General features: G+C 41.6%; 1 protein-coding gene across 5 annotated transcripts in view; it reads right to left on the bottom strand.

Annotated features, from left to right (window-relative positions):
• Positions 1 to 13,473, bottom strand: part of CPNE4 (copine 4) — a 320,582-nt gene that overhangs the window by 92,084 nt on the left and 215,025 nt on the right. For all 5 annotated transcript variants that reach the window (XM_081159934.1, XM_081159931.1, XM_081159932.1 and 2 more), the window contains exons 4-5: positions 8,067 to 8,138; positions 5,312 to 5,386 (exon numbers count right to left, since the gene is read on the bottom strand). In XM_081159934.1, the coding sequence (XP_081016060.1) occupies positions 5,312 to 5,386; positions 8,067 to 8,138 (147 nt within the window). The remainder of the gene's footprint in view (positions 1 to 5,311; positions 5,387 to 8,066; positions 8,139 to 13,473) is intronic.

Raw genomic sequence — 13,473 nt, 5'->3', positions numbered from 1 at the left:
GGCTTCCAGCTTCTTTAGCCAAGGTCTTTTACTAGTCAGCCTTGAGTGGAAAATCTGCATCGAATGTCTGACTCACCCCAATGGATTTTTCTTCTCTCCAGTTTCCTGGCCCCTCAAATCTTGGCTGCCTAAGGACTCTAGAACAGATGTCTCTTGTATCTTATCCAGTGTTTATAATTATTCTCAGTGGGATAATAATGTAAAATAAACAGGTATTTTATTACTAGAAGCAGACCTACCCATATCCTTCTTTTAAACTTGTTTTTCACTCCAACAGATTATAAACTCTCAGGGAGGAGGAACTGTCTTATTTTCCTTTATATTTCTAGCATTTTCCTCAGCATGTTCCATAGTGTCTAGCTTTTAGTGGCACACAGCGCTTATTGAATATGTGAACTAATAAATAAATGAATGAATAACAAGAACAGCTGGTATAGGAAGCTCTCTGTGCAATATAGCCTTAGTTACGACACTCTTACTATGTATTTCAGGGGGTGACTGCCCTCACCCTGCCCCGCGAAATCTAGATTGCAGCAAAGCAGAATAAAGCCTAGAGCCATGGTGGCCTTCAGCTCAACAAAATATTCTAAGGGGATATCCTTATCATGGAGCCTTTGTGCTTGATGTTAGGATATTAAGGAAAAATAAAAACTCTTCTTAGCCCTCCAATGAACTGTCTAGTTTTGTGGTAAGACAAGCACACAAGTAAACACATCCTAGGGCTAACATGAAGAACAAACGAATGAATGAATGAATGAATAACAGAGGAGAGTGGAAGTGATGGATTTTGACTGGAAAACAGGGTCGCAGGGAGGACGTCCAGAGGGAGGAAACAGGCTGGTGAAGGTGTGAAGAGTAAACAGAGGGCACATCAAGTAGCTTAATTCCACCGCAGCCCAAGGACGCGCAGGGGAGCAATTTGAGAGGCTGCTGGCAATGCCAGCGCCCTGATGCGAAGGGCCTTCAGTGCTCATCTGAAGTGCGTGCACTTGCCTAGAGGGCCAGTGGGAAACCACAGAAGGATTTTGAGCAGGAAAATAATAATGGCTTTTAGCGAAGACTCCTCCTAGAAGCTTTGTAGGGTACCTTAAGGAGAACCGATGGGAGGTGGGATAATCACCTTTCCTTTGGCTGCCCTCCCCACCCAGCCAGGAACTAAACACCAAACTTCACAATGCCCAGAGGCTGGCAAATACCCTTCCCCTCTAAGTATTTCTGAAGGTGCCTTAATCTTGTCAAGAGCACACAATGGCTGCTTTCATTAATAAGTCTGCCCTGCAGACCTTGCTTTCCCCCCAAATGGCCCCAGTTTCCCCCCCAGACACACATTGAGCTGATTCCCACCTCCATACATTTACTTGACACTCATCCCTGGAGCCTATTTCTGTTTCAACACTCATCATAAAAAATTGGCAACTCCTTCTTCCCTCCCTTTCCCAATGGATGTGGGCCACATTAGCTTACTCCTAGGTGCTCTTGGCTCCTTCTCTGGGAGCATCAGGCTTTGCCTCCTTAAACGGACTGTTGATCCCTCAGGAAATATGTTTGTGAATTATACTTAAAAACTGTTGACCACATTGGAAGAACTCTATCAGTTTGTGTGTGTTTTTTCCCCTTTAGATAATTTTAAAATGTCACCATGTAAATTTAAAAACAGAAAATAGAGAAAAATAGAGAGAAGGAAAAGAGAGCCCATAATCTTACCCATAATTCTGTAACTATCAGTAACATTTTGGTAAATATTTTTCTAGACTCTTGACATAATTTTCTTTTCTTCCTTTAAAAAAAAAAACTATTTGTAATGATACTCTATATACACTTCAGTATCCTATTTTTTCTCTCGTTAGTATATTGCAATGCTTTTTCTATTTTATTTCACTCTCTTTTAAAATACTATTTAGGGTTAGCAGAGTAATCAGGAGGACAGATAAAGGAAAGACAGGCTGGATACAATCTCTGCCTTCAAGTAAGCAAAAATCTAATATGCAGCACACTGGCCTCAGGACTGCTTTCAAGTTCTGACTCCACCCTAGGGATGACTTGGGGCAAGACAGTTCATTTCTCCAAGTCTCAGTTTCCTTCTCCATAAATGGAAGGGTATCACCTTTTGCTTGGTGGCAATGTGGAAGAATTAGAGGAGCTAATGCACGGGAAGTGTTGAGTCCAGTCCCTGGCACAGGGTAAGCACTCAAAGAATGTTGCTGCTATAATTATTATCAGTAAAAGAGAGAAGACATGAGGACACATTGGAGAGCACTGTGCAAGTATTAGGGATGAGTCCTATTAAGAAGGCATCTGATTTCTGGAAATCAAACAACTCATAAGAAGCTCAAACATATCTTAGATGCACACTCAAATTCTTAGCTTAAAAACAACAACTCTGGGTCTAATTGTGTGGTTACTTGACCACAATCTGGAGTTTTAAGCTTTCTTTGCTATACTATCAGCACTAAGATGGCCCTTGGGACAGTTCAGTGCAATAAGATGAATTATAGGGACATTTTACTGAAATTTTGCTACAGTGAAATTTTTTAATAACTTGGATGCTATATTACTCTGCCTTTTTAGTCCAATACGAAAGACATTTGGTCAAGTGAGAGGGCAATAAGATATCAGCTGAGGTTTGGAATGGAAAAGGAAGCAGTGTACTTCCAGTGACCTTGAAAATAAAATATTGGTACTAAAAAGATTGCCTGAAAGATTTGGAGTCATATCTGGACTCTACAGCTTCTTAACCTTGTGACTTTGGGCAAATTGTTTAATTTGCCTCACTCTGCTTCATCTGTAAGATGGAAATAATAATACCCGCCTATGGGTACATGGTTATGCATTTTGGAGATGACGTAGGTTAGACTCCTGACACCTGGTACACTGTAGATGCTTATTTGCTATCATTAACGCAGGCTGGAATAGTTTTCAGGTAGGCATACTTGAACAAGGTTAAATCACAGCAAAGCAGGTAGAGATTTAACATTGCTTTAGAACAGAGGTTGGCAAACTATGGTGCGTGGCCCAAATCCAGCCACCGCCTGCTTTTGTGAATAAAGTTTTATGGGAACACTGCTACACTCATACATTTACATATTGCTTATGTCTGTTTTCATGTTTCAAAGGCAGAGCTGAGTACTTGGGACAGAGACCATATGGCCTGCAAAGTCTAAAATATTTACCATCTGGCCCTTTACGGAAAGTTTGCCGACCTCTGCTCTAGAGACAGATCTGTTTGCTTATACAGCACCCCCTCGAACTGGCATCATGGGAGCACTGAAAACGCAGGTTGTAATGATTACTATGACAGATGGGGAGGCCAGCAGTGTGAGAATCAGTTCCAACACACCTACATGAACACTTTCTCAGGAAAGGGGGAAAGAATACTGTGTCAGCTTGAATGTTCTCAAGTGATTACTTACTACTTACTTGTCAAATGACTGCTAACTAGCTGTTAATGTAATAAATGTGCTCTAAAACTTAGAATGCCCATCTCTTCACTAAGTGAATTGCATTGATACTAGATAAATAATAATCTATTTTATGTGTGGCTCTCATGGAAGACCACCTCTCAGATGTCAAGGACTCTGGATTTCCATTTTAGGTAGATGCCTGCTAGTCTACTCAACAATATTGGAAAGACAAGTTAAAAATGACGATTTCTATCAAAGTAAAAGGGATGTTTCTCTGACATTGTGGTTTGCAAAAGTGCCTAGTGCTCCCTGGCATACCCTACAATAATGGTTCTCAAACTTTTTCATCTTAGAGCCCTTTACACTCTTAAAAATTATTGAGGATGCCAAATAACTTTTGTTTACATGGATTACATCTACTTTCCCAGCTGTGCCATGATATAATTGTACTATCTTATTGGGGCTTGAAGACAAAAGTACTGTGCTCACGAATCCTTCCTTGCACGTACCAAGGCCACGCTTCCCAGGGGCTGCTCCCAGTCAGTGACTGTGTGTGTGGCCAAGGAGGACTAGTACTAACTCTACAATCCAGAAGTATAAGAGTAAACATGACTGATCTTCTGGATCTAGTTCTTATGGGCTCCCTTGAGGTTTGTGTTTTTAAACCTCATACCGAATACTTGGGAACACATTTTGGGGTATGTGGTTACTTCCCCCATAAACCTTGACAGAAATGTTTCTCAGTTTAACGAAGTCTTAACTGCTTATTCGTGTTAAGGTTAACTGGTCTGGCTGGTGTGGCTCAGTGATTGAGCATCGACCTGGGAACCAGGAGGTCACCGTTCCATTGCCGGTCAGGGCATGTGTCGGGGTTGTGGGCTCGATCCCCAGTAGGGTGTGCAGGAGGCAGCCAATCAGTGACTCTCTCATCATTGATGTTTCTATCTCTCTCTCCCTCTCCCTTCCTCTCTCTGAAATCAATAAAAACATATTAAAAAGAGAAAAAAGATTAACTAGTCTGGTTTACCTATTAAATAAGGGACAGGTCAGATGAGTGAAGAGCCTGGTTCTACAGTTACACTCAGTAAAATGCCTACAACTGCAATTAGAACTTGACCTTTTGAAAATGATCAGTTCCTAAAGTCAGAAGCTGAACAGAACAGATTCCTTTTCCTTATTACACTCTATCCTCAATTCCAGGATAACCTGCATGTTAAGACTGCTGAACTTGTTGCCAATTTTGGCTGTAGGACTCCTTGATGGCCTTGCCGAACCTTCCTTAGACTGCACGGCGTTCCAGGACACTGCCACCCAACCGTCTTTCCCTCGCTCCTTTACTCATGGTCAGACCTGCACCGTGGTCTGTCAGCTCTCCCAGACGTCCTTCCTCTGCTTCCTACACAGGCATGTCTCCTGAGAAAATCCTTGTATATTTGAGCCTGTCTTGGATTATCTGGGCTAACACATGGAATGACCTCAGACAAGTTACTTCCTCTTAGAATCTATTTCCTTATTTGCAAAACAGTGTTAATAATGCCTGTTGCATGGAGGTTATAAGAATGAATAAATGTGATAATGCATGAAAAACTCTTAACCCTGGCAAATATAGGTGCTTAATAAATGTCACTTTTCCCTTTCACATTTTCTCTGCGCATATTTGAACTGCGCGTTTGGGAACAAATGAAGTCTTGGTGCAATAACAGTGTCCTGGTTTAATTATAGTCTCTCCCTCATCTCATTAAGTAAATCACAATTTGGGGTAAGTCGTACTTTGCAGACCTCTCTGAAATCTTTGATCTGTTTAATAATATGAGTTGAAAAGAAAAAAAGAGCTGCAGGGGAAAATCTGATTAAACTTTGTGTGCTGGCTTTATTACTTCCTTCAATGAGGTTAATGCCAAACACTTTACCTTGTCATCCAATTTCCGTGCATTGAATGCAAGTTCAACATAGTCGTCATTGCCAGATAATTCTTCAGCAATCACCTAAAGGAAAAGGCAAGAATCAGCTGCAGTAATGGTTGGATCACTCAGCCCGGGAGTTCATGAACAAATTTAGCTCATATTTGGCTCAAAAATCAACAAAGACTGATGTTGGGAAAGGAGTTTTCTACAACGCTAGTGAACAAGGGACAGCATTTCCAGGTGTTCAAGGCAACTCCCTAGAATAGACAATGGTAGGTGATCAGATTTCATTTCTGCTGAGCACGAGAACACAAGAGACAGGCCGTAGGCTGGAAGAGGGGACATTTGGAGCAGCAGTTAGGAAGATTTTTTTTCTTTATGTGCCACACAGCATTGGATGACATGCCCATAAATAATTATATATATATTTATATTTCCCTTCCCCCCCACTTTGGAAAGTTGCAAATAAGGAGGAGCAGTAACATTTCTCCACTACTTTGAGTCAGACCCACAAGGGATGGGGGAGATAAACCAGCCTCTGTGTCCTTTCTAGACCAATGATTGTAAGGCCATTGGAAAAATGTTCTAATTCCTATTTTTCAAAAAAGACTCTCCAGGGCTTTCTGAGATGAGAAGAGAGAGAGAGAGAGAGAGAGAGAGAGAGAGAGAGAAAGAGAGGGAGAAGGAGAGAGAGGGAGAGGGAGAGAGAGAGATCTAAGCCCTCAAGAGTAGAATTCCTGACAAAGATTTTGGTATAAGTGAAAATATAATATTACTTAAGAGCTTCTTTCATAATAAGTCACTTTTCAATAATTAATAGTTAGTGACTCTCAAAACCTTGGAGCAGAAATTGGTAGAAAAACAGTAACAAAAATTTAGGGACCAGTCTAGTTGCAGACAAGTTCAACCATTTATAATTAATGTTTAGGACTTTACCATTCAAAGGCCGTAGTATGTGAATACCCTCAATTATATCTCTGCTCTATCTGAGCTCAACTTTCCCATTATGAGTTGGTTCTATACTGGTAGCCTCTGGAAAATTTTATTTTGCACCTAGCATTACAGCCAAAAAGTTTGCCTAATGAGGAAAATCACCCCCAAACCTATGAGCACCTAAGTAGGAAACACCGAGTCCAGATAAACAGTGAAAACTCGAGAACTTCTTGGTAAACTAGAAACCATCCTATTTAGACTTTCCATTTGGTCCTCTTTGGTACCTTATCACCTGCATGCCTCTTATACTCCACATGAGCAGTGGTCTTTGAACTGTTTTGTGGTCACAGACACATTTGGAAAGATGATGAAATTTATAATCTTCATCTGCAGAAGCCTTGAAAAGTTTTGCACATATTTTCAAGTGTTTTCCAAAAGCTAATAGAGCCATTGTTTTGATCCAAAGACCCAAGATTAGAAGGAGTATATAAATATTTAAAATTAAGGAGATAAAGTTTCTTTGGAATGTGTGTAGGAAGGAAATCTCCAAGATGTTGTAGAGAAAAGGTGGCAAGGTGAGGTTTTGTTTCCAGGAGAAAGAGCCAGGACAAGTCTCACACCTGGATCTACCACTCAAGGCTTCTCTGGGTTAGTGGGCTTTGGGAGTGAGCCTTTGGGTCTATGGCTTTTGGGAGCACCCATAGGGTCTTCAAAGCCACTCGAACCATTGTTATGACTGAACATGGCAGTCAAGAAAAAGCTTTGACATGGCTGCATCGTTTCAAATATTTAAGCAACAGATTCAGGTAAATGATTGTAAGAATGGTCATAACTTTTACCAGCAGGAATTCTTCTGAATTTTTCCTTTAAAAAGTGGCTTATAGACACCTTTGGAAAAATGATGAAAGTTATTATTTACAAAAATAAACCAGTCACTTTCAAGTTTAAAAGAAATGTTCAAAGAAGCTCAGGAGGTTTGCCTCCTGGCAATTTTCCTCCCTAGCAATTTAGATTCTCCTGGTACTTTTTCCTACCTTTTATTTTTTTTGGTCCACACATCTAACTGGTTAGATTACTTTCTCTACCTTTCTCAAAGGCTCTCTAATATGTCAACGTTTCCAATATAAGAAAAGATGTCAACGTTTCAAATATAGGAAAATTTACGATTTTATTTAGAAGCACTTCCAGCATTGCCCATAGAACTTTCTGCAGTCACAGAAAGTTTCTATAATAGGCACTGTTCAAAATAGTAGCTGCTTGCCACATGTAACTATTGAGCACTTCATATGTGGCTTGTGGGATTAAGCAATGAATATCTGCTTTTATTTAATTTTAAATAATTTTCCTTAAACTTAAATAATCATATGTGCCTAGTGACTACCAAATAGGACAGCATAGCTCCAAACTATTATATTAAAGAAGAGAGTTAAATGCTGGTCCTTAGGCAACACATCAAACCTTGGACTAAAAGTGATGAGAGCCAACTTTCAATTCTCAGAAAAATGAGAGGCAGCGATAGGTAGTTTTGATGATTTGAAAACTGCACACAATTCCGCATTTTTACTGAGCTCGACAACTCTGTCTCTGTCCCCCTCTGAAACCTATCTTGCAGTCGCAGAAGTGCTTATAGAAGTACATGGCTCCACTTTCAGATCCTTTTTTTATACCCCTTTTCCATAGGGCTAAAAAGGTTAAAATGGTATTGGCAGATGGAGAAACAAAAAAAAGAAACAGGTGGCTTGGACAGTCGAGCAACTGTGGCATCAACTGCCAACAGCCACCGGGCCTGCGCCCCCTGGGCCTGGCAGGGGGCCGCGCAGGGGCTTACCGTGATGGAGGACTTCCCCGCAGTGTTCCCGTGCTTCAGCAAGGATTTGGACAGCTTCCTCTGGGAAACGATCTGCACAGAGGAAACAAAAGGGGAGAGTGGCCATATAGCTGCAGGTCTACTTTTAATCCTTCCTCTGCAAAATTCTGCATTCACAGCCTGAAATGATGATGTCTATGTCCATTCATTTTCCAAGGGTTTTCCATGAGCTTCTCCTAAGTATAGGTTATTCCCCCTTTTTCCTCTTATGGTGTGTGATATAAAAGGATGTGTGATGAATTACAGATAATTCGGTCAATTAGGAGGTGATTTAATTGTTGCGGAGGGATTTATATAAAAATTAGATGGCAGCCTGGCTGGTATGGCTCAGTGGTTGAGCTTGGACCCATGGCCCAGAAGGTCTCAGTTTGATTCCTGGTCACGGCATGTGCCCAGGTTGTGGGCTCGATCCTCAGAAGGAGGTGTGCAGGAGGCAGCCGATCAATGACTCTCTTATCATTGATGTTTCCATCTCTCTCTCCTCCCCTCTCTTTGAAATCAATAAAAACATATTTAAAAAATTAGGTGGCAAATATTGGGCATATGTACATTAAGAGAAAGTAGATAAAGTTTCAGAAAAATCTCAGATTAACACTAAAACCTCTGTGCAAAGTGGAGTGTGGATGAAGGGAGGGGAAGAAACCCAACATCTAAATATACACCTTTTGTATCTATTATCTCTAGAGTTCTATTTTTAATATATTCATTAGGAAGCTATAAAGTAAGTCATCAGGAAACTGATGCTCAGACAAGCCAACAGGAGTAATTGGGGTCCTTCCCATGATTAAGTTTTAATGCACAACGTGTGATGACAACTAAAACAGTTTTTATATTAGGAGCTATTTTTAGCAGAACCTGCGCCCCCCTTTCCATCTTTCCTCTTTTTTTTGAAAGAGCAGTGTGGCAAGGCATTGAGGCCCTGATGGGCATGCTACCCATGATTCCCAAAGAGGACCAGGCTTAAAAGAATCAAGTGAAAGCCATGCTCTTGCTTACAGAGAATGAAGTCACCCCGTGTATCAGGCAGCTTCTATCTAAGACGACCCCCGATGATCCTCACCTCCTGGTATTCACCCCACTGTGTAATTCCCTCTCCTTCAATGTGGGATGAATCCAGTGTCTCGTTTCTAATGAACAGAAGACCATAAAAGTGACGGGATATCACTCCTGAGGTTAAGTTACCAAATGGCTGTGCCTTCCTTCTTGCTCCCCATGTCTCCCTCTCTCGCAGAGTCCCCTGGGGGAAGCAAGCTGCAATGCTGTGAGAAGCCCTAGAGAGCAGCCCATGTGGCCAAGACTTGATGTCCAACCAACAGCCAGCGAGAGCCTGAGGCCTGCCAACAGCCACACGAGAGAGCTTGGGAGCAGGTCCTCCCCCAATTTGAGCCTTGACATAACTCAACAGCAGCCAGTGAGAGACCCTGATCCAGAAGACCCAGCCATGCTCCCCACACCCCATTCCTGACACAGAAACCGTGAGCTGTTTGTTTTTTAAAAGCTGTCTCTGAAATTCTTATACATTTTTGTCTGTGTGTTAGACCAATGAAAATTCTGAGTGTGCTAGTGTCAAATGCAAAGAGTCAAAGAACGTCCCTAGGACAGCCAGATCTAAAGTCACTAATGTTCAAATAGCTATAATCTGAAGAAGAAAGGATTTCTGTAAAAATATCACCTGGTGATGATGGTGATGATGACAACGACAATGACAGCAATGGGAAGTCCCATTTAAGGAGTATATGTTACATGGCAGATGCTTTATTCACTCCACAAATATTGACTTAGCCCTCACTGCATGCTGGGCTTGGTGCTAGGCATGGAGAATAGATTGGTAAGCACATTTCTGACCTCAGGGAGCTCATGTTCTAGTGGGGGAGGCTGGAATTTACCAAGTGGTCAAATAAACAAAGAAAACTCATCCCAAAGGAGAGAGGCACTGGTGTTGGGGGAGTGAGTGGATAGGTGGTGGGGTGAATGGGAGCAGACCACGTAGAATCTCTTGCGGTAAACCAGGCAAATGATGATCGTGGCCATGGAGATGGAGAGGAGAGGCTGGATTTATGAGCTATTTAGACGTAAAATGGTCAGAATTTAGAAACAGATTGAATACAAAGAGAGAGGGAAGCATGATGAATGCATCAATGGATAAGATGGCCGTGCCAGTCACTACAATAAGGGAGGTGAGAAGAGAACATTAAATTTGGGGACAAAGAACATGCGTTCAGGTTTGGAACAGAAAATAGATTGGAGCAGGTTGAAGAGGAGAGGAAGAGGGAAGGAAACTGAGCAACACATGGAGACAATTCTTTCAGCAAGTTTGGCTATGAAGTGGGGAAGAGAGAGAATATAATCTGAAGGGAATGAGAAATTGAGGAAGGTTGTGATTTACTGGTCACATTATTGCTAATGTTACAGCCCCACAAATTTGGCATTATTAATTTCCTTTTCTAGATGAGGGAAAAAAGGCCCAGAGAGTTTTAGTAACTTTCCCAAGGCCACAGAGTTAAGAGGCAGGGATCTGAACACAGGTCTGACTCCAGAAACTGATCTCCAGCCACATTCTGATAAACTCGTGAAACAAATTTAGGAAATTGTCACAGCTGGATTTGTACTACATGTGTTTGCTTTGAAGCTCTGGGTCCCATGTTAGTGCACTTAACCCTGGAGAACATTGTAAAGAAATAATCAGGCTAAACCTCAAGAATGAAATAATCTGAAAGCCTTAGTTAAGGGCAGTGTAACATGATGATTAAGAACATAGCATTTTTTATTTATAGCTGGCTATCAGTAAAATGGCATGAAAAAAATTTCTGATGGTAAAGGAATTGGCATTCCATCCTACAGCTATTTCTGAATCCGAACGCCTCACCTCTTCTACCCTAGTCATTAAGAAGGTGCCCATGGCTCTCAAAATAATTATCCCTTCTCCCTCTCCATTCACAGATTGTGAAAGCTACCATTTCCTAGAAAAATGCAGACATTATTCTTGAACTTGAGGTGAACCAAAACACAGAGGAAACAGAAAACAAACAGCAAAAGGGCATTAGAAGACTGTATCGTTTCTCTCCAGGGGTTTTTCAGCGAGGAGGGAATGAGGAAGACAAATGAATAAATGACAAATAAGGGTCACCAGTAAGCAGTAGCCAGTTCAACTTCAGACCAAAGAAAGGCAACAGACCTCATTTTCCAAATAAATCTGGTCTCAGAAATACTCTGCCCATTGTCATTGTGTTTCATCCACGTTGGTTACCTACCTGCATGGCTCCAAGTGACCCCTACCACCCTCTCAGCACTGTAACAACCCACTCACTGGGTTATTGGGTGTGGGCAGATTGTCTTTACAGGCTCTTCCAAGACCTACATTATCATTCTCCAAGGAAGACCAAGAGAGACTTAGCCCATGAGAGTCTAGGTGGTCACAGTCATGTCTCCTCACTCTTACCTAGAAATGCCAGCATATCTATTTGTAGGGTGTGAAGAGAAGGCTACTGGGTTCCAGCTCCTGCCTTTTACAGATGCTAGGAAAATAAGCAGTTTTCTAGGAACTATTCCTTCTCAAGAAATGGGCATTTGGGTACACAAATGGCTAATCAAGCAGGCGATTAAGCTCATTTTACAGCCCCCAGGCCTCCATCTCAGCTCCAAAGAATGAGTGATAATTAGGGTTTCAAACCTTTCCTTGTAATAATGACCAACAAACAGCGATGCGGCCATTCTCACAACTGTTGGGAAGAAAATAGCACCGATGCCCAGATGGAGCAGTGATCTAGAGAGAAAAGCCTGTGTTTGCAAATCCTACTTCTCATGTATGATTTGTTGCAGCGGAAGCAACTCAGGCTCAGAAATGTCTTAGGTCTTGATAGAGGGTGAGAAAGAGTGACAAGGACTCACCCTGGTCCCAGCTGACATTTGAGGCCAACAAATTGCTAGCTCTACCTGGCATCAAGATAAGGAGGATGATTTTTTTCACCCATTAGTGGGGTCACAGCTGCAATCCTCAGCATTCAACAAAAGGAGGAAGTACAGGGGGAGGAAATAGAAGCTGAAACGCTCTTTGTAGCCAAGTTGGACCAGAGGGACATTAGTCCCATTCGGTCCCTGATCTGCATTCTCACACGGATATGGGGAGGAAGTGGTTCTCCCCCTCCGAAGTAGACACTATTCTAAAAGCACAGGTCCTCTTTTTACAGAAAAGTCTACTGTTTCTTTTAGGTGGATGGGAACAAAGCCAGGAAAATAAGACATGTTTTGGCCAGTATCTCAACAAGTGTGTATTATGTTCAGCTGAATTTTCGTTCAGAGTCTTTCAAAACAGTCATTTTAGGGACTATACAGTTATTTATCATGAGACTTGTTTTACTGAACATATTTTTCAGATGCCATTATGAAATTGCTGTAAGACTCTGTTGCAACAACAAACACTGATTGAAAACTTTCTCTGTGCCAGACACTGTTCCGGGGCTACAGTGGTGAGCAGTTTAAAAACATCTTTACTTGACAGTCACATCTCTATTAGCCAGAATTGATAATCCCCAAAGCACATATCAGAAACTTTTCATTCCTTAATAGTTTACATATTGTATAAAAACATAAGTCTGGAAATCACAGGATTAGAAAAAGTTTGGCATCTCAACTGCAGGACATCAATAGAGCTTTAGTGGAAAATCCCTGAGGACAGCCATCTACTGAGCATTCCTTACACTTGCTTGGCACCAGAACTTCTTGGTCAAACAACATGTCCAGTGTTCTGAAAACTGCGAGTAGGATAACTACTACTTAATGGCTCATTGTAGCAGACAGATCCCCTCAGGCCTTATGATGGCAGAGCTGAAAGGGCATGTCTTTGCCTGAAGGTTTTCTCCACAAGCACAGCAGGTTGGAAGTGGAGATAATTAACACCCTTGGGAGTGGGCCTCAACCAATCATCATTTCATCATTAGTACAGAAATGCCCCAGTTCCTTTGCCCCAGGGATGGGGTGACTCTGTGGTATTTGTTCTACATAGTTGCCTGAGTTTCCCCAGTGAGTGGCATTCCTAACAGACTAATACATGCAGTTTAAGAATTAAAGCCAGGATTCATTCTTTTATTAAAGCTACAGTTGTTTTCAGTGGTGATTTGTTAGATAATGCATCTTTTATTTGCTGCTTTCTCTTTCCTGTCTTATGCCTCCACTCCCCTTCTGGTGTTCCTTTCACCTCCCAAATAACCTACTTACTGTCCAATTCTTGTCTGTTTCTGGAGAAAACAACCAAAACTTTCACTTTGTGTCAGATAATATGTCAAGTGCTTCACACACATGTATTCTGTTTACTGCCATTTAATGATTAAACTTGATCTTGCCCCCAAAGAATTGGGATGAGAGAACCAAG

The sequence above is a fragment of the Miniopterus schreibersii genome (genome assembly GCF_964146895.1).
Source record: "Miniopterus schreibersii genome assembly, chromosome: 15".
NCBI lineage: Eukaryota > Metazoa > Chordata > Mammalia > Chiroptera > Miniopteridae > Miniopterus > Miniopterus schreibersii.
This window is presented reverse-complemented; position numbering and strand designations above follow the sequence as displayed.